Source organism: Nerophis ophidion, linkage group LG11 (assembly GCF_033978795.1).
Source record: "Nerophis ophidion isolate RoL-2023_Sa linkage group LG11, RoL_Noph_v1.0, whole genome shotgun sequence".
Taxonomy (NCBI): Eukaryota; Metazoa; Chordata; class Actinopteri; order Syngnathiformes; family Syngnathidae; genus Nerophis; species Nerophis ophidion.
Window position 1 is genome coordinate 8,560,558 of NC_084621.1, and position 22,358 is coordinate 8,582,915.

Genomic DNA, 22,358 nt, shown 5'->3' on the forward strand with positions numbered 1-22,358 from the left:
ATTTGGGGGATGTAAAGGATAATAAATACATTTTAATTTAATTCTTCATTTTAGCTTCTGTTTTTTCGATGAAGAATATTTGTGTAATATTTCTTAAAACTTATTATGATTAAAATAAACATAAAAAATATTCTGGCAAATCTAGAAAATCTGTAGAATCAAATTTAAATCTTATTTCAAAGACTTGAATTCCTTTTAAAATTTTTGCTCTGCAAAATCTAGAAGAAATAATGATTTGTCTTTGTTAGAAATATAGCTTGGTCCAATTTGTTATATATTCTAACAAAGTGCAGATTGGATTTTAACCTATTTAAAACATGTCATCAAAATTCTAAAATTAATCTTAATCAGGAAAAATTACAAATGATGTTCCATAGATTCTTTTTTTAATTTTTTTCAAAAACATTCGAATTAGCTAGTTTTTTTCTTTATTTTTTTCGGTTGAATTTTGAATTTTAAAGAGCCGAAATTGAAGATACACTGTTTCAAAATTTAATTTTCATCTCTTCTTTTAAGTCGTTCAATTAAGTATTTTTTTCATCATTTATTCTCTACAAAACACCTTCTGTAAAAGGAAAAAAAATGTACGACGGAATGACAGACAGAAACACCCATTTTTTTATACAAAAAATGTATTTATTAAAGATAAATTGAGCAAATTGACAGACAGAAATTCCCACTTTTTTATATATTTATAGATTTATATACTAAAGGTAAATTGAGCAAATTGGCTATCTCTGGCAATTTATTTATGTGTGTATCAAACTGGTAGCCCTTCACATTAATCAGTACCCAAGAAATAGTTCTTAGTTTCTAAAAGGTTGGTGACCCCTGCCCTACTGTAATTGATCATTTTGATTATAATGGATGCCTCATGGGGAAATTCATATTTGGCGCTCATCCATATATTTGCATGTTTTTCTACGTCCACCGCTGTTGTAATTCACTTTTAATATAATTTCTGATATGAATGCATAACTCCTCGCACCATCCATCCCCGATAAGCGTCCCCATTCTGCTCATCCGCACAGTAGGGCCTCTCCATACGCTCTTGTAGCTATTAGGCTGCCGTCATAAAAGCTCTTCAGGCTAATTATCTCATCCTGATGAGCTGCGGGTCTCGATGGAACGGCGTGGGAGAGACTCGATGTGATTGACGTGGCCCGGGCTGATCTCATAGCGCCATTAGCCCGGCGCAGATGCACATGCTATAACAATGGCCTCCATTCTACATGCATTACAGAGACAAGACCTGTCAGCTGTGATGAAAAGTAGTGGCTGATGACTGCAAGTGTGTGAGCGCCTTTGTGAATGCACGTTTGATTGCACGTTAGCCACTTTCCCCGGGAGTCGAGTGTCACAGGGGAATGCTGGGAATGAAGCCGGTGATGAGTGATAGAGAGAGTTTTCCTAAGCATCTAAGTGACAGGGGGAATACTGTAAGTCTTCTTGTGTTTACCTTTCTGGTGGTCTGGCACTGATTTAAATGACACACTTCCTGCCATGAATGATGGTGCATTTAAAGTCCCTTCTTAATCAACCTATGCTAAGCTGTTAACGACCTGACATTAAGACTAGAAGAGTAAAAAACCAGGAGTGGATCACTGGCAAATGTCCATTTTGATGTTTTAACATGTTTTCCTGCATATAGTTAAAGGGGAACATAATCACATTTTCAAAAGGGTTAAAAACAATAAAAATCAGTTCTCAGTGGCATGTTGTATTTTTTGAAGTTTTTTTCAAAATTTTACCGGTCTCCGAATATCCCTAAAAAAAGCTTTAAAGTGCTTGATTTTCGCTATTTGCGATGCGACTGTCCATTTCCCTGTGACGTCACACAGTGCTGCCAATGTAAACAAACAATGGGAATACCACAGCAAGATATAGCGACATTAGCTCGGATTCAGACTCGGATTTCAGCGGCTTAAGCGATTCAACAGATTACGCATGTATTGAAACAGATGGTTGGAGTATGAAAGTATTGAAGAAGAAACTGAAGCTATTGAGCGAATAGGAATTGACACTATTCATAGCCATAGCATGGCCGAATAGCTGCGTTAGCATCGCCGGTAAAATGTGCGGACCAAACGATCAGGACTTTCACATCTTGTGACACTGGAGCAACTTAAATCCGTCGATTGGTAAGTGTTTTTTTCGTATTAAATGTGGGTGGAAGGAAACGTAATATAGTTGCAAATGCATCTGCAGGTTATCCATACATCTCTGTGCCATGTCTGCTTTAGCACCGCCGGTAAATAGCATGTTAGCGTCAAATAGCGTAGCATGTTAGCATCGATTAGCTGGCAGTCACGCCGCAACCAAATATGTCTGATTAGCACATAAGTCAACATCAACAAAACTCACCTTTGTGATTTCATTGACTTTATCATTGCAAATGCATCTACAGGTTATCCATACATCTCTGTGCCATGTCTGCCGGTCAAATGTGGAGACACTCTGGCCCATTCAATGGGGGTCTGGCGGCAGATTTCTTGCCAGTGGTGCAACTTGAATCCCTCCCTGTTAGTGTTGTTACACCCTCCGACAACACACCGACGAGGCATGATGTCTCCAAGGTTTCAAAAAATAGTCGAAAAAACGGAAAATAACAGAGCTGAGACCCAATGTTTACAATGGGTTGAAAATGAAAATGGCGGCTGTGTTACCTCGGCGACGTCACATTCTGACGTCATCCCCTCCAGAGCGATAAACAGAAAGGCGTTTAATTCGCCAAAATTCACCCATTTAGAGTTTGGAAATCGGTTAAAAAAATATATGGTCTTTTTTCTGCAGCATCAAGGTATATATTGACGCTTACATAGGTCTGCTGATAATGTTCCCCTTTAAGCAACGAAAACATGTTTTACTGTATCGCCACTGGACTTGATAACTGTCCTTTTGTACTGCTTATGCCAGAAATTTGAGTAAGATCCTACAAGCAGAGGTGGGTAGTAACGCGCTACATTTACTCCGTTACATCTACTTGAGTAACTTTTGGGATAAATTATACTTCTAAGAGTAGTTTTAATGCAACATACTTTTACTTTTACTTGAGTATATTTATAGAGAAGAAACGCTACTTTTACTCCGCTCTATTTATCTACATTCAGCTCACTACTCGCTACTGAATTTTATCGATCTGTTAATGCACGCTTTGTTTCTTTTTGATTTGTCGGACAAGCATTCAAAGTAGAATCTATAACATGCCTGCGTTTCACCAATCAAATGCAGTCACTGGTGACGTTTGACTCCGTTTCACCAATCAAACAGAGCCAGGCAGTCACATGATTAACTGCACTTTTTTAAAATTTTTATAAACCTTTTATTTATAAGTTTACTAACAGTTGAAAATAATAATCAAAGTAAGTACAAAAACAGTATAAAAAACGTACAAAACAGCGCCAGGGGGTTGTAAATTCAAAGTAACTCAAATAGAATGCAAAATATATATATATGTGTATGTATGTGTATATATATATAAAATAAACAAAGTGCAAAGCCATAGGCTCACTCAATCTCAGTAAATAACTTAAATTTGGAACACAGCATCATCGTTTTCACAGCTTTTTGGTTGTTAGAGGTAGAGTGTTTTAATGTAGAGTTCTAAATCTTTTTTAAAGGCACAGAAAACAGGTCGGGTATTGAGAAACTTACATTTATGATTATAAAACTTAGCCAATAGTATCATGAGCTTGCAAAGGTAAAATACATTTTCAAACTTGTTTTCAATACAGTGTAAAACAAAATATATATTATTTAATATATATTATTGTTTTAGTTGCTTAAGAGATATTCCTGGCCCCGGATTTGTTCTTTGCTATTTTTATGTTTTTGTGCATTATTTGTTGCCGTCATCATTAAACAAACAGGTTACTCATCAGTTACTCAGTATTTGAGTAGTTTTTTCACAACATACTTTTTACTTTTACTTGAGTAATACATCTCTAAAGTAACAGTACTCTTACTTGAGTACGATATCTGGCGACTCTACCCACCTCTGCCTACAAGTACCTGGGTATCGATACAGGTACTCAACGATACCAATTTTCAGTATATTTGTCTGTGTTAATGAATGTTAATTGTTTAATAATAAAATATATTTTTGGCTGATTATAACTTTGCTGACCAGTTGTCATATCTTGTTTTTATTACATTTCAGAGTATCATTTGCAAGTATTATATGGTAGACCACAACAGCAGGGGGAACTCCATAAACCATGTTAAACCCAGATTCCGATCTAACAAAGGTCTTAACTCATCCTCCTTCTATGTCACATCAATATGGAATGCACTCCCAACAGGTTTGTAAAACAAAGTGCATCTCTATCCTTCAAAACCGCACCAAAAGAACACCTCCAGGCAACTTCAACCCTAAACTAACACCCTCCCATCCCACATCTCACCTCCCCAGATTGTAAATAATCAAATGTATATACTTGTTCTTATGCTTTCTGATCTCTGTATGTCCATTATTTGCTGTACATATCCTACATAGTCAGACCTACACTGTTTTAATGTCCATTTCTCAGATGATGCAAATGCTGATGACTGAAGTGCTGATATCAACCAAACCTAACCTTCCCCCTCCACATCCAAACCCCCTGACTGTAAATAATAAAACAATTCAGTGTTTATTCTCTGAATGACTGCTCGCTGACTGCTCTTGTTGCAAAAAAGCTAGGTATCGTTCTATCTGTGTGCTTTTAACTGTTTTGCAGCTTTATTTACAACTTCTCGAACATATTTAATAGTTCACTTTAACTTGCAAATCACCCGATCTCTGTCTCACCACTCCGCCCTCAGCTAGCTAGCTGCTAAGCTAACGAGGCTAGTGGAGAAAGGCTAGATTGTAGAAGAAGTCTATCGAGGAGCTGGTCGTAAAAGAGGAGCGATGTTCATATGTTGTTAATATTCAGTGTTTTATTGTTCATAGTTAATACTGTAAATCCCACTTTCTTTATTTAAATGTACATTTTGGGTGTCACATACAGTAAAAAACTATAAAATTCCATTTGTTTTTTTGAGGTGGTCTGTTGTAATGTTTAAAATTTCATCACAGTGGTTCTCAACCTTTTTTCAGTGATGTACCCCCTGTGAACATTTTTTTAATTCAAGTACCCCCTAATCAGAGCAAAGCATTCTTGGTTGAAAAAAAGAAAATAAGTAAAATACAGCACTATGTCATCAGTTTCTGATTTATTCAATTGTATGATAGTGCAAAATATTGCTCATTTGTAGTGGTCTTTCTTGAACTATTTGGAAAAAAAGATATAAAAGTAAGTCAAAACTTTTTGAAAAATAAACAAGTGATTCAATTATAAATAAAGATTTCTAGAAATAGAAGTAATCAACTTAAAGTGCCCTCTTTGGGGATTGTAATGCAGCCCTTTGAGACACTAGTGATTTAGGGCTATATAAGTAAACATTGATTGATTGATTGATAATAGAGATCCATCTGGATTCATCAACTTCATTCTAAACATTTCTTCACACAAAAACAAATCTTTAACATCAATATTTATGGAACATGTCCACAAAAAGTCTAGCTGTCAACACTGAATATTGCATTGTTGTATTTCTTTTCACAGTTTATGCACTTACGTTCATATTTTGTTGAAGTATTATTCAATACATATATTTATAAAGGATTTTAGAATATTTTTCAAAAATCTCACGTACCCCTTGGCATACCTTCCAGTACCCCCATTTGAGAACCACTGTTCTATCGGACATTGTGACTTTTGGTATTAGTGTTCCTGGCAACAAACACACCTACTGTACAGCAGATTTTGACAGCTAAATGTGTATATACATTTATACATAAATACACATTGGCCCCTTAGACACATTTTTTCTCTCAATGTGGCCTCCGAGTCAAAATATTTTCCCAGCTCTGATTTAGAAGAATACCTAAACAAGACAAAAATACTAAACAATATTTTCCCCCCCTTGAAAAGAGTCAAATAAAGACTGCGCATCTGAAAATCCCTCCAGGCCACCAAGGCCGTCTTATCTTTGCGACTTCTGATTACAGAGCTCCATTAAACTGGGAGCAGGATCTCAGGGGGGTCATCGGCGCTTTCGCCGCGAGGGCTAACTCTGAGGAAAGTTCTTCCTCAGCCACCTCCGCCCACACTGCTTCTTTTATTTCACCCTATCACGAATAAATCAACTCTTTATCAGGAGACAACGGCACAGAGGCGGGCCACAAGGAATACATGCTTCCAAAATAATAATGATTGTGTCGGGTATGATTTGTTTTTTTTTGCTTCACAAAACTTTAGCAAACTCCAGCTCTTGATTTACTTTATACAAACCCCGTTTACGTATGAGTTCGGAAATTGTGTTAGATGTAAATATAAACAGAATACAATGATTTGCAAATCCTTTTCAACCCATATTCAGTTGAATATGCTACAAAGACAACATATTTCAAACTGATAACATTCTTTTTTTTGCAAATCATTAACTTTAGAATTTGATGCCAGCAACACTTGACAAAGAAGTTGGGAAAGGTGGAGATAAATACTGATAAAGTTGAGAAATGCTCATCAAACACTTATTTGGAACATCCCACAGGTGTGCAGGCTAATTGGGAACAGGTGGGTGCCATGATTGGGTATAAAAGCCGCTTCCATGAAATGCTAAGTAATTCACAAACAAGGATGAGGCGAGGGTCACCACTTTGTAAGCAAATTGTCGAACAGTTTTAGAACAACATTTCTCAACGAGCTATTGCAAGGAATTTATGGATTTTACCATTTACTTTCCGTAAAATCATCAAAAGGTTTAGAGAATCTGGAGAAATCACTGCACGTAAGCGATGATATTACGGACTTTTGTTCCCTCAGGCGGTACTGCATCAAAAACCGACATCAGTGTGTAAAGGATATCACCATATGTGCTCAGGAACACTTCATAAAACCACTGTCAGTAACTACAGTTGGTCGCTACATCTGCAAGTGCAAGTTAAAACTCTACTATGCAAAGCACAACCCATTTATCAACAACACCAAGGAATGCCGCTGGCTTCGCTGGGCCCAAGCTCACCTAAGTTGGGCTGATGCAAAGTAGAAAAGTGTTCTGTGGTCTGACGAGTCCACATTTCAAATTATATTTGGAAACTGTGGACGTAGTGTCCTCCGGTACAAAAAGGAAAAGAACCATCCGGATTGTTATCGGTGCAAAGTTAAAGTTCAAAAGGCAGCATGTGTGATGGTATGGGGGTGCATTAGTGCCCAAGGCATGGGTAACTTACACATCTGTGAAGGCACCATTAATGCTGAAAGGTACATACAGGTTTTGGAGCAACATATGTTGTCATCCAAGCAACGTTATCATGGACGCCCCTGCTTATTTCAGTAAGACAATGCCAAGCCACGTGTTACAACAGCGTGGTTTCATAGTAAAAGAGTGGTTCTCTCCTGGCCCGCCTGCAGCCCAGACCTGTCTCCCATGGAAAATGTGTGGCGCATTGTGAAGCGTAAAATACGACAGCGGAGACCCCGGACTGTTGAACGACTGAAGCTCTACAAAAAACAAGAATGGGAAAGAATTCCACTTTCAAAGCTTCAACATTTAGTTTCCTCAGTTCCCAAAGGTTTATTGAGTGTTGTTAAAAGATAAGGTGATGTAACACAGTCGTGAACATGCCCTTTCCCAACTACTTTGGCACGTGTTGCAGCCATGAAATCCTATGTTAATTATTATATTCAAAAATAACAAGTTTATGAGTTTGAACATCAAATATCTTGTCTTTGTAGTGCATTCAACTGAATATGGGTTGAAAAGGACTTGCAAATAATTGTATTCCGTTTATATTTACATCTAACACAATTTTCCAACTCATATGGTAACGGGGTTTGTAGACATATTTATATAAAGGAGAGAGAACGAAGGTGGTTTTGTAAGGCAGTCAAACAGACAACAGTTAACATCACACTGGCTCCTAAAGTGGCGTTCCCCCGTCGCCAAAAGTCGGCGGCTCTGGTTGCTTTGGACCTCCCGTTGAGGAAAAGGAGCGAGGGGAGGGTCGGTGGACAGATGGCAGAGTGGCTTTCCTCTTCCACTGTCTTGGCTGATTATGGACGCAGCTGTCACTCACTCTTCATGTGCGCGTGCACATGTTGCTTTGTACTCTTATGTTGCAAAATGATATCCACGCCTTTATGGCTGGGGTGTATGTGGGTCAGTGCACTTGTGTCATGGCAGTACATTAACACTTGGCAGCAAAGACTGCAAATCATTTAAAGTATTATGTCACCTGCTCACAGTGGCAGGACTCATGCTTGCCTGCATGTTTACAGACAATTGAGTTGTGGCGTCCTCTAGTGGCACGTTGTAGTAAGTCAGCTGTGGTATAAAGTTATAGAACAGGGGTGTCAAATTCAAATACAGAGTGGGCCAACATTTTGAACTGAACAATGCCGCGGGCCAAGGTTGAACAATTTAACCTGTTAATAGGGACCCGAACAAGTTTTGCATTGAATATTGAACCAGCGAGACTTATATAACTTATATAAAATCGAGTTTCAAAATAATACTGATAATTTAAAAATAGCAATGGCTTTTCAAATCAAATTTAAATAGAAATTGAATGCCTCTTTTCTATTTACAGCCTTCTCGGGTAAGTATCAAAATAAACTTTTCCCACAGGCTAATACATTTTTATATTGTAGCGTCCAGGAAGAGGTAATGCTGCGCGGGGTTCTGTGTATTTGTTCTGTTGTGTTTGTTGTGTTACAGTGCGGATGTTCTCCCGAAATTTGCTTCTCATTCTCGTTTAGTTTTGGTTCACAGTGTGGCGCATATTTGTAACAGTCTTAAAGTTATTTATACGGCCACCCTCAGTGTGACCTGTATGGCTGTTGACCAAGCTTGCATTGCATTAGCGTGTGTGTGTGTGTGTGTGTGTGTGTGTGTGTGTGTGTGTGTAAAAGCCACATATATCATGTGACTAGGCTGGCACGCTGTTTCTACGTAGGAAAAGCGGACGTGACGAAAGGTTTTCGAGGACGCTTGAGGCACGCCCCCAGTATTGTTGTCCAGGTGGGAATCGGGAGAAATTTGGGAGAATGGTTGCCCCCTGTGATTTTCGTGAGGGGCACTGAAATTTGGGAATCTCCTTGGAAAATCGGGGGGGGGGGGGTTAGCAAGTATGAGTATTAGCGGTGAATGCGGTGTTACAGTGACACCGCCGCTGTGTAATACCAACGGGCCAGCTCTAATGTTAATTTGAATTTGCCTCAAGGGCCAAATGAAAATACACCGCGGGCCAGAGTTTGACACCCATGTTATAGAAGGATAGATAGTACTTTATTGACTCCTTCAGGAGAGTTCCCTCAGGAAAATTAAAATTCCAGCATCAGTGTACAGAATTGAGATCGAATTTAAAAAGTAAATAATAGGGGAATAAATGGAAACAAAATAGCAAAATATTACAATAACAATAAAAAGCAACAATGAGAAGAAAAATATTACAGTAAAATAAGAATATAACAAGACAAAAAACTATGCCAGGGGTCGGGAACCTTTTTGGCTGAGAGAGCCAAAAAGCCAAATATTTAAAAATATATTTCCGTAAGAGCCATATAATATTTTTTTTAACACTGAACACAACTAAACAAATGCATTTTTAAGTAAGACCAACATTTCTAGAGTATAATAGGTCTCTTATTCTTTGCAATAACATTGTTATTCTGAAGCTAACTGTGGAGGGGCGTGGCCTGTGGGCCTGCAGCGACAGGTGCGTAGACGTCCTACCTGGGCCTTGTTATCTAATCCCCTGTCGCTCTGTTATAAGCATCAGCTAGGAGGAGAGACTGGGTTGGGGTTGGAAATACAATTGCTGGAAAGCAACTGAGAGACTTATTGAAAAATAAAACAATATTGTAACCCTGAAACAGGCTCTCATGTCGGTGCTTGGGGGTCTGAAGAACCCCCAGGAGGGCAAGCCCCACACTAACAAATAATAAATAAATAACATCTTACCATTAACGCAACTTCTTGAACAGGTGCGGTAGAAAACAGATGGATGGATTAAAAATGCATGAGAATGTTTTATATTTTTAACATTATCTTTAACACTGTGATTACAAGTGGAATTATTCACTACTTATCGTGTTAAGCAACGTCAGATTTATCCGAGAGCCAGATGCAGTCATCAAAAGAGCCACATCTGGCTCGAGAGCCATAGGTTCCCTACCCCTGAACTATGCAGTAGTGACCATGTTAGGAAATGTATAGTACCGTATTTTTCGGAGTATCAGTCGCTACGGAGTATAAGTAGCACCTGCCGAAAATGCACAATAAAGAAGGAAAAAAAACCTATATAAGTCTCACTAGAGTATAAGTCGCATTTTTGGGGGAAATTTATTTGATAAAATCCAACACCAAGAATAGACATTTGAAAGGCAATTTAAAAAAAATCAAGAATAGTGAACAACAGACTTAATAAGTGTACATTATGTGAGGCATAAATAAGCAACTGCTATGTTAACCTAACATATTATGGTAAGAGTCATTCAAATAACTATAACATATAGAACATGCTATACCTTTACTAAACAATCTGTCACTCCTAATTGATAAATCCCATGAAATCTTATACGTCTAGTCTCTTACGTGAATGAGCTAAATAATATTATTTGATATTTCACACATAAGTTGCTCCTGAGTATAAGCCGCACCCCCGGCCAAACTATGAAAAAAAAACAGCGACTTATAGTCCAAAAATACGGTATACACTATAGTATACACTAATAATGGGCGATTCCCAATACCAAGTAACACCGAGCTTTGAATAGTCGATACCAAAACAAAAATACATTGGCGAAATCTTGGAAATAGTTTGCTTTTAATTTTAGTCAAATCAAGCAGCATCATATGAAACACTAAAATAAATGCTTATAATATTGCATAGATCACCAGTAAGTACAATTGAACAAGATTACAAACCCCAAAACCAGTGAAGTTGGCACATTGTGTAAATTGTAAATAAAAACAGAATACAATGATTTGCAAAACCTTTTCAACCCACATTCAATTGAATAGACTGCAAAGACAAGATACTTAACATTCGAACTGGAAAATGTAACTTTTCTCAAATATTACCTCATTTGGAATGTGATGCCTGCAACATTTTTTAAAAAAAAAGCTGGCACAAGCGGCAAAAAAGACTGGGAAAGTTCAGGAATGCTCATCAAACACTTATTTGGATCATCCCACGGGCGAACAGGGTAATTGGGAACAGGTGGGTGCCATGATTGGGTATAAAAGCAGCTCCCATGAAATGCTCAGTCGTTCACAAACAAGGTTGGGGCGAGGGTCACCTCTTTTTGAACAAATGCGGGAGCAAATAGTCGGACACATTTTAAAAACATTTCTCAACGAACTATTGCGAGGAATTTAGGGATTTCCCCATCTACGGTCCGTAATATCGTCAAAAGGTTCAGAGAATCTGCAAAAATCAGTGATAGTTCACGTCAGCTACGAGGCAGCTGTTGATGAAAACTCTGAGTAACATTGTGGCGTTGGGGCGATAGTTTTATTCTTTCCCTGCCTGCCCTTTCATGGCGCCTTTTGAGGTTGTCGTCCGTGCAGTTGTCGTGGTCGGGGTGGAGCTGGCCATCACTCTGCGGATCCAGTCGTTGTACATGCAGAGCTTCGTGTAGACGCTGGGGTGCTCCGCGTTCTGGCAGCCATGTCTGAACCACTGAACGCCCTGCAGCTGGTCGCCGCACACCAGAACGGCGCCTGCATCGCTCTGCCAAAGGTTCAAACATTTTAGTTTTTAAATGCTTTAAAGTCCGGACGATAAGCCGCTACTTTCTTCCTACGTTTTGAACCCCCCCGGCTTATAAAACTGTGCGGCTAGTTCAGGGGTCGGGAACCTTTTTGGCTGAGAGAGCCAAGAAGTCAAATATTTTAAAATGTATTTCCCTAAGAGCCATATAATATTTTTTTTAACACTGAACACAACTATATGCGTGCATTTTTAAGTAAGACCAACATTTCCAGAGTATAATAGGTCTGTTATTTTTTGTATTAACATTGTTATTCTGAAGTTAACTGTGGAGGGATGTGGCCTGCGGGCCTGCAGCAAAGCGGGATGTTGCCAGGACCGTCCTCGAAATCAGCGACAGGTGCATAGATGGCCTACCTGGGCCTTGTTATCTAATCACCTGTCGCTCTGTTATAAGCAGCAGCCAGGAGGAGAGACAGGGTTGGGGCTGGAGCCAGAGCGCGAGTGAGGACGAAAGAGAAAAAGACAATTGCTGGTTAGCAACTGAGAGAAAAATTAAAACAATATTGTAACCCTAAAACAGACTCATGGTGGTCTAAAGATCCCCCAGGAGGGCAAGCCCCACACTAACCAATAATAAATGAATTACTTCTTACCTTTAACGCAACTTCTTGAACATAAAAAGGCATGAGAATGTTTTATATTTTGAACGTTATTTTTAACACTCTGATTACAATTGGAATTAATCATTACTTATCGTGTTAAGCAATGTCAGCTCAGATTTATCCGAGAGCCAGATGCAGTCATCAAAAGAGCCACATCTGGCTCTAGAGCCATAGGTTCCCTACCCCTGGGCTAGTTTATGTTTTTTTCTTCGCTGATGGCCATATTAAAAATAGTAAAAATACATATATAAAAAAAAGACACTGAAATAATGTTATTTGTGCTATGGCGCTAGCTTCTAAAGAAGTTTGCTCGACAGGTGCTGCAGTGCCCTTCTTTTTAGACGGAGCTTTTCAACCGGAAGTACAAGTGTAGTTCCCTCTTCCAGTCATTGCGTATGGATTCTTCATTCTTTACTCCAAGTAACGTTTTTAAGTTTTACAATATACCTAAAACAATTCTTACTTACTAAACCGGCCCATGTGCGATGTCTGTAGGTGTGTTTTCATGCCTATTTGTATGTGCTGTGATTATGTAATGAAGCTGGCATTGTTAGCATTTGCTAACATGCTAACACGTTTACCAGTGTCTTGTTAGTATTATTAACTTACAATGCCATTATTTTTGTATTGTTTCATTTGGAGTCTGCTTAGCTGATTGGAGAGCTAGCTTCCGCAGCTTGTGGGTCCATGACGATGCCTTCTGTTTTGTTTGATCAGTCGTTTTACTGCCATGTAAATAAAAATTGACAAAATTTTTGTGTAAATAATTTGACCACATGTACAGTATATGTGCAGCTGACAGGTACGGCTAAGATATGGAAAAAAATTTTTTTCCATTAAAATTTACTGGGTGCGGCTAATTTACCAGTGCGCTTTATAGTCCGGTAAATTGGTAAAGGTCCCCTACTATGCAATAGTGACTTTTTGATGATTTTCTAACAGTCATATGATTTGTTATGATTTGCTGCCCGGATCATATATTGTTTTTGTTTTTGAGTCCTTTTGTGTTTCCTGTTTGTTTTTGGACTCTTCCGATCCCTGGTTTGGCTCTTCCTTGTTTTATCTTATTACCATGGTTTCTCATTTGTTCCACCTGCTCTTGTTTGTTACGCGCACCTGTGTTTTGATTATTGCTTTAGTATTTAAGCCTGCCTTCGACCTCAATTCTGTCTTGATCCGTTGGTTGCCGTTTGCAACACTCACATTGGTATTTCCTCTTATGTCTACACTTGTGCTAAGTTTCGCCTTAGCTTCTCGTGCGCTCGGCACGTTACTTTTGGACTTTTGGACTCTATTGCTACGTTTAGCGTTAGCTTCCCGTGCGTAGGCACGCACTTTCTTTTGTCTGTTTTGTACCAGTGTTCTTTTATTTTTGTATCAAAACAAGCTCCTACCTGCAATTCCTGCCTGTCGGGTCCTGGTGCATCTTGGGGTGACACAACACGCAACCACGATGCGAGCACCGCGTGACACCCTTTATGTTTATGAACATTTAACTTTAAAAAACAAAAAACTATTACGTTAATCTTTAAGTTCAAGGTTCACATGACATCATGAAAGGAAAACCTTCCTCATGAACATGAACCACCTAGTATTGTGCGCCCACCTTCGTTAAAAAACAGAAGAAAAACAGGCTTCGCTACGCATTTTAAGATAAAACTTTGGGAACTGTTGATCAGTCAGCAACAGATGACAGGTAAGTTCCCTTAAACGAGGCCGACAAATGACCCACATTCTGTGCTCACCAAACAGTTGTCTGTGGCGTTCTCCCCGCCGGCGCACACCATGCCCAGGCTCCAGAACACGTAGTCTGGGAAAGTGTTGATACAAGCCTGGTCTTCCACAACATGCACATTCAAGCACTTCAGCTGCTCAGGAGATTCATCTGTTTTAAGAAGGAAAATAAGGGAAGACTGTGACTTTTTACCAAGACGTGAGTGTTGTTTTTTGTGCTGCAGCGTTAAATGCCCGACATTCCTTGGTAAGTTTTGATTAGAATCGGTTTTATGTATAATTACTAGGGCTGCGAATTTTTGGGTGTCCCACGATTCGATTCAATATCGATTCTTGGGGTCGCGATTCGATAATATATCGATATTTTCCGATTCAACGCGATTCTTGATTCAAAAACGATATTTTTCCGATTCAAAAGGATTCTGTATTCATTCAATACATAGATTTCAGCAGGATCTACCCCAGTCTGCTGACATGCTAGCAGAGTAGTAGATTTAAAAAAAAAAAAACAGCTTTTATAATTGTAAAGGACAATGTTTTATCAACTGATTGCAATAATGTAAATTTGTTTTAACTATTAAAAGAACCAAAAATATGACTTATTTTATCTTTGTGAAAACATTGGACACAGTGTGTTGTCAAGCTTATGAGATGCCATGCAAGTGTAAGCCACTGTGACACTATTGTTCTTTTATTTTTATAAATGTCTAATGATAATGTCAATGAGGGATTTTTAATCACTGCTATGCTGAAATTATAACTAATATTGATACTGTTGTTGATAATATTCATTTTTGTTTCATTACTTTTGGTTTGTTCTGTGTGGTGTTTGTGTCTCCTCTCAATTGCTCTGTTTATTGCAGTTCTGAGTGTTGCTGGCTCAGGTTTGATTTTGGAATTGGATTGCATTGTTATGGTATATTTTCAAAAATGAGAATCGATTCTGAATCGCACAATGTGAAAATCGCAATTCGTATTCGAATCGATTTTTACCCACACCCCTAGTATTTACACATACAAATCCTTTGTCTTGGTGTATTTTTGCAAAAACAGCTAACATAAAAAAAAAAAGCCAATATAACAAGAACCTAAAAGGGCTGTTTGCAACATTTTCAAAGATGCCTACATGTTATTACGTAATGACGTAATTACGTAACACATACACTTGCGTTAGCTTTAGGTGTTGTTAGCTAACAATAGCAATCTAGATAGCTAACGTTAGCGGTCATTGGATTTATAATTCATCATAACAACAGCATGACTTCAAATTGTTTGTTGCTTCTCTTGGACTGCTTTTATGTGTGTGCACGCGCTCCTTGCTCGTATGTGTTGATGAAACCGGGCGAGTGACCGCCGTAAACACCGATCATTTTATCCGGGCCGATAAAATGTTTTATTACATAAACTTAGTAATTATGAAAAATATAGACCGGGGTCCCCAAACACACATACATTAGGTCAGGAAAAAACACACAGGCTATATCATCCCTACAAGTCTGTTTTGCAGGTTTCCTTGCTCGATACCTGCGAAACAGGCTTGTTGGGATGAAATAGCCTCTGTGTTTTTTCCTGACCTAACATATATTCCGATTGGTGGGAAAATGGATTTTTAGACAATATGATTTGCCTGATTGGCTAGGAGACAGATTGGAAAGGACAGATTCACAAAAATAATAAATATATAATTTCATTTTTTTTACAAAAATAATACAAAAAAATATATATGTATATACAATGTTTTAATTGTTTTTACAAATAATATATAATGTATTTTTGTAAAAATATTTAAAACATGTATATACATATATATGTATTATTTTTGTGAAAATAATAAAAAAATACATATATGTATAATTATTATTGTAAAAATAAGAACTGTTTTAATTTTACAAAAAAATACATATATATACATATATACATATATAGTTATTTTTGCAAAGATAATCCCCAAAAATATATATATACTGTATATACAAATACTTACATATATATATTTTTTATTATTTTTGTGAAAATATTTTTTTTAAATACAATAAATAAATATATATATATATTTTTGTAAATCTGTTCTTTCTAATCCATTTTCTACCGCTTGTTACTTTCGGTGTCTCCTAGCCATTCAGGCATATCAGATTGTCGAAAAAAGCATTATTTTTAAAAACAAATTTTTAACTTGGGAAATACACGCGGGCCGGATTTTGGACGGTAGCGGGCCATATTTTACGAACCCCTGATATAGACAATTGTCAAACAAATGGGATCGGCTTCAGCACCCCTGCGAGCCCGAGCGGGACAAGTGGTAGAAAATGGACTGAATGATTGTCTTCTTTTAAACCATCAATGATGAAATAAGCAAGCTGGTGGTGTTGCAAACAGCCCCCTTTAAGTAAAATTTGACAACAAAAATAATTTAAAAAAGGCAAATATAAGCATGATTACAAAGAACCACTGAAAATGTGCAATGGAGTGCAAGTGATCAAATCCAGCATGCATTTGATATTTTGATATTGCAGTGAAGTGCGGAGCTAGATTTAAAAGATCCACTGACATTGATTTGGTACGGTGGAGCCCCAGCCGCTGACACTGCAGCTCTCTCCGGGCTGAGGGCAGCGATCGGGCAGGCCGATGGGCTGCACGTGCTGAGTAAAGCGGGCCGGCCGGGCCAGGCGCACCAAGGCCAGGCTGTGGAGGGGCGAACGGTACGGGCTGTGGCGGATGATGTCCGCCACGGGAATGTGCTGCTCGGTTTCCTCGTCCGCCGTGAGGTCGTGTTCTCCGAGTGAGGCGATGACGTTGTTGGATCTAACAGGTGGAAAGAAGGCGACTGATTTTAACTCACACCTTGTTGAATGGGATTTTCCTCACATGTCACCACCCTTATGCCTCCACGCTATGCAGATACATGTTACAGGGTTTGTGCAATCATGAAGAAACGGGAAAATTCATGGCATTTTAAATTTCTATTTGTAGATATGGATAGCTAATTTTTGAAAAGTCATAAACATACAGTACAGGCCAAAAGTTTGGACACACCTTCTACTCATTCAATGCGTTTTCTTTATTTTCATGACTATTTACATTGTAGATTGTCACTGAAGGTATCAAAACTATGAATGAACACTAGAGATGTCCGATAATATCGGACTGCCGATATTGTCGGCCGATAAATGCTTTAAAAAGTAATATCGGAAATTAGCAGCATCTGCTCCAAAAATATCGGTATCTGTTTCAAAAAGTAAAATGTATGACTTTTTAAAACACCGCTGTGTACACGGACGTAGAGAGAAGTACATCCATCCATCCATTTCCTACCACTTATTCCCTTTTGGGGTTGCGGGGGGCGCTAGTGCCTATCTCAGCAACAATCGGGTGGAAGGCAGCGTACACCCTGGACAAGTCGCCAGCTCATCGCATGGCTACAGAGCGCCAATAAACCTTAAAGGCACTGCCTTTGCATGCCTGCCCTTTCACATAAAATGTACGGCTTTTCACACACACAAGTGAATGCAAGGCATACTTGGTCAACAGCCATACAGGTCACACTGAGGGTGGCCGTATAAACAACTTTAAACACTGTTACAAATATGCCCCACACTGTCAACCCACACCAACAAGAAACACATTTTGGGAGAACATCCGCACCGTAACACAACAGAACAAATACCCAGAACCCTTTGCAGTACTAATTAGTCCGGGACGCTACAATATACACCCCCGCTACCTCCTACCGAACCACCTCAACCTCCTCATGCTCTCTCGGAGAGCATGTCCCAAATTCCAAGCTGCTGTTTTGAGGCATCTTAAAAAAAATAATGCACTTTGTGACTTCAATAATAAATATGGCAGTGCTATATTGGCACTTTTTTTCATATTGAGAGGATTTATTTTGGAAAACCTTGTCACATTGTTTAATCCATTCCTACAGAATTGACATAATAATGTGTTAATTCCACCACCGTATATATCGGTATCGGTTGATATCAGAATCGGTAATTAAGAGTTGGACAATATCGGAATATCAGATATTGGCAAAAAAGCCATTATCGGACATCTCTAATGAACACACGTGGAGTTATGTACTTAACAAAAAAAAGGTGAAATAACTGAAAACATGTTCTATATTCTAGTTCCTTCAAAATAGCCACCCTTTGATCTGATTACTGCTTAGCACACTCTTGGCATTCTCTCCATGAGCTTTAAACACACCTGGGAATTGAAAACCATTTCAGGTGACTACCTCTTGAAGCTCATGGAGAGAATGCCAAGAGTGTGCAAAACTGTAATCAGAGCAAAGGGTGGCTATTTTGAAGAAATTAAAATACAAAACATGTTTTCAGAATAGACGTACTTCATTAATCCCCGCAGTTAGTTCGCCTTTTTTCGTTAAGTACATAAGTCTACATCAGGGGCGCTCACACTTTTTCTGCAGGTGAGCTACTTTTCAATTGACCAAGTCGAGTAGATCTACCTCATTCCTATTTATAATTTGTATTTATTTATTTATGAAAGAGACATTTTTGTTAAGTTAATGGTGTTTAATGATAATACAAGCATGTTTAACACACATAGATTCCTTTCTTTCATGAAGACAAGAATATAAGTTGGTGTATCACCTGATTCTGATGACTTGCATTGATTGGAATTAGACAGTGGTGCTGATAACGTCCGCATTTTCAAATGGAGGAACAAAAAAGTCCTCCTTTCTGTCCAATACCACATGAAAGTGGTTGGATTTGGCATCTCATTTGTCCAACTTGCATACTGGTTTTTAAACACTTTGTTATGATAGTAGCATATGTGTGTGGCCCTTTAATGTCTGGCAGCAGGTGAGTGACGTCAGTGAGTGTGCGGGTGGGCAAGCAAGTGAGAAAGCGGTCGCCGGAGAAATACATTGGCATCAAACTCCGTAGCTTGCTAGCTTGTGCACGCTAGCTTTCTGAGACTCTTATTTTGTTAGCACAGGCAGGATGAAACAGGTCTTTTATGGTGAAGACAGGAACTGTGCAGTCGGTCTTTAGAGTTTTGACAGTAGGTACGGAGTCTCTAGAAATAAAATGTGTTTCTCTGCGTCCGCCCTGTTAGTGATTTTTTTCTTAAATATGAGCTTGCAGCAGCCAGCGTCATCTCACAAGATCCTCGGGTGCCGAGAATGTCAAACAACTGACGAAAGTGAAGTCTTGATATGATTGATGATTGCTCATTTTTATGTCTATTTTTTAATGCCTGGCTTGAGATCGACTGACACACCCTCCGAGATCGACCAGTCGATCGCGATCGACGTAATGCCCACCCCTGCTCTACATGTTTTCATTCATAGCTTTGATGCCTTCAGTGACAATCTACAATGTAAACAGTGAAGTGAATTATATTTATATAGCGCTTTTTCTCTAGTGACTCAAAGCACTTTACATAGTGAAACCCAATATCTAAGCTACATTCAAACCAGTGTGGGTGGCACGGGGAGCAGGTGGGTGAAGTGACTTGCCCAAGGACACAACGGCAGTGACTAGGATGGCAAAGGCGTTAATCGAACCTGGAACCCTCAAGTTGCTGGCACGGCCCCTCTACCAACCGAGCTATGACCGCTCGGTTGTTTTATTCAAGCTTAAGTCCAGCTTGAATAAAACAAGACAAACTGACTTTGACCCAGTTTGACCACAAGTTGTTAAATTAAAACATTTTTTGAAAACAATCTTATATTCTGGCTTACGTGGATGTGCAGGCGGCAGACGTCACCAGCCACCACTCATTGATCAGAGCGCCGCTGCAACTCGTCCGCCGATTGCTCAGAGACACCTGCCAGGGTCTGGAGTGAGGCGTGCACAGCTTGTCCTGCTCCAGGGAGGACACTCCTGTTCCAACACAAGCAATAATAATAATACAAGTAATATTAAATAAAGGGTAATGATGAGAGGCGTACACGAGTCGTCTACCTGTGAGGCCCAAGGAGATGAGCAGAACGAGAATCTCCATGTTTGTTCTGGAGTGATGACCCCAGTTTGATATTGTCCACCTTTTATAAGAAGCACTGGAGGAGGAACTTGTACTTTATTTCCCGTCATTCCCAGACGTGACCTTGGTAATGACGCTTACCGTCTGAGGGCCACACCTTGTTTCCTGCTTTTCCTTCGTAAAGAACAGTTACATACTAATTTCCATCACATAGCAGATGTTAGTATTCCATAGCGTAAAGTTCCTGAGCAGTTTTAATTAAATATGTTTACATTTTCATTATGTCAAACAAGTGAGGTGTGGAGTCAGGTTGTATAAGAATAACACACGGCTGTAATAATGGGGCCATATTCTGGTAATAAAGTTAATAGTTTACCATCACCTATTGCATTCATGTTCTCTTTGTGTTGGATTGCACAATCCAAACACTAGCAGTGTTGAGCTTTGTACAGCAAAATATTTGCTTGTCTCTATGCTGGAATAAAAGAAACCAATATCTACTGGTGAGAGTTTTGTTGCCAAGACCATTTGGTTTATTTGTTCATGTTACGGCCAAGCGGGAAAACAAGTTAGGCATTTTAGAACAACTTGTGCACCAGTTTTATGTCTACACAATTGGATTGATTGATTATTTTATTAGTAGATTGCACAGTTCAGTACATATTCCGTACAATTGACCACTAAATGGTAACACCCGAATAATTTTTTCAACTTAATCAATTCATGGTGGGTGCGGCTTAGCTCGGTTGGTAGAGTGGCCGTGCCAGCAACTTGAGGGTTGCAGGTTCGATTCCCGCTTCCGTCATCCTAGTGAATGCCGTTGTGTCCTTGGGCAAGACACTTTACCCACCTGCTCCCAGTGCCACCCATACTGGTTTAAATGTTTCACTATGTAAAGTGCTTTGAGTCACTAGAGAAAAGCGCTATATAATTATACTTCACTTCACTTCACATGGTAATTCATGGATATTTGTCAAGTGTACGCAGGAAGTCGATTTATCCTAACAAACTCCTCATTTGGCAGTCCTTTGCACTTTAACATATTCAGTAGTTGTATCTATGCACAATACTTGGTTCTTTTCACAAAAAAATTGCATTATTGGCTTTATTTTAAGAAAAAATCTTAGGGTACATTAAACATATGTTTCTTACTGAGGTTAAGTCCTTAAATGAAATGGTGAACATACTAAACAACTTGTCTTTTAGTAGTAAGTAAACAAACAAAGGGTCCAAATTCGTCTGCTGACGTATGCAATAACTTGTTGTGTCATGTATCATTCTATTATTTTGTGAAGTGAATTATATTTATATAGCGCTTTTCTCTAGTAACTCAAAGCGCTTTACATAGTGAAACCCAATATCTAAGTTACATTTGAACCAGTGTGGGTGGCACTGGGAGCAGGTGGATAAAGTGTCTTGCCCAGGGACACAACGGCAATGACTAGGATGGCGGAAGCGGGAATCGAACTTGCAACCCTCAAGTTGCTGGCACGGCCGCTCTACCAGCCGAGCTATGCCGCCCCAACATTATTGTCAATATTATTAAGGACAAGTGATAGAAAATGAATTATTAATCTACTTGTGCATTTACTGTTTATATCTGCCTACTTTCTCTCTTAACATGTTCTGTCTACACTTCTGTTAAAATGTAATAATCACTTATTCTTCTGTTATTTGGATGCTTTACATTAGTTTTGGATGATACCAAGTAGATACAGGATCATACAGTACATTGGTCATATTCAAAATCCCCATGTGTGCAGAGGACATATTTCCTGAGTTTATAAACAAAATATGATTTTTTTTAAAAATGGAAAGATGTTGTGATGCCAAAAAATATCGACAATATCATAGTATCGACTGAATACGTGCCTGTACTTGATATCATTGCAGTCGATGTCAGGTGTAGATCCACCAATACGTTTGTTCACATTTTGACGCCGGTGAGCTACGGTGTGTAGTGAAACATGTTCAGCCATTCCTCGTCCTGCAGGGATGATACTTGTAATAATGTACTTTGTCGCCGTGGAGATCAGGATTAGTGATTTAGAAGTAGCTACAACACTGCCAACGGCGGACGGACATTAGCCGCTAGCTAGCTAGCCATGTCTTAAAGTACCTCTTTTGGTGGGCATTTCAGTGTTATAACTTTCACCTTTGTTAGTTTTTAAGCCAAAATGCGTACGTACTCCCTTTTCTGTCAACACACTGTCGGCTTGCAAGTACTCTGTGATTATGCGCTGCCGAACATGCTCTTCTGCTCG

The 22,358-nt window shown here is 38.9% G+C and overlaps 1 protein-coding gene across 1 annotated transcript; it reads right to left on the reverse strand.

Moving 5' to 3' along the window:
• Nucleotides 1-11,177: 11,177 nt before the first annotated feature.
• Nucleotides 11,178-20,205, reverse strand: LOC133561619 (trypsinogen-like protein 3). Its single transcript, XM_061915025.1, has 5 exons — nucleotides 20,076-20,205; nucleotides 19,853-19,994; nucleotides 16,691-16,944; nucleotides 14,154-14,293; nucleotides 11,178-11,764 (listed from the first exon to the last, which is right to left on the reverse strand). The coding sequence occupies exons 1-5, from the start codon at nucleotides 20,113-20,115 to the stop codon at nucleotides 11,546-11,548; spliced, it is 795 nt and encodes a 264-aa protein (XP_061771009.1). The 5' UTR covers nucleotides 20,116-20,205; the 3' UTR covers nucleotides 11,178-11,545.
• Nucleotides 20,206-22,358: the final 2,153 nt, after the last annotated feature.

Coding starts and splice junctions, on each gene's coding strand:
- LOC133561619 (XM_061915025.1), bottom strand. CDS start 20,115: ATGGAGATTCTCGTTCTGCTCATCTCCTTGGGCCTCACAG. Junction 19,995..20,075: donor CATCTCCTTGGGCCTCACAG/GTAGACGACTCG, acceptor GTGTTGGAACAG/GAGTGTCCTCCCTGGAGCAG. Junction 14,294..16,690: donor CTCCACCGTACCAAATCAAT/GTCAGTGGATCT, acceptor TTCTTAAAACAG/ATGAATCTCCTGAGCAGCTG.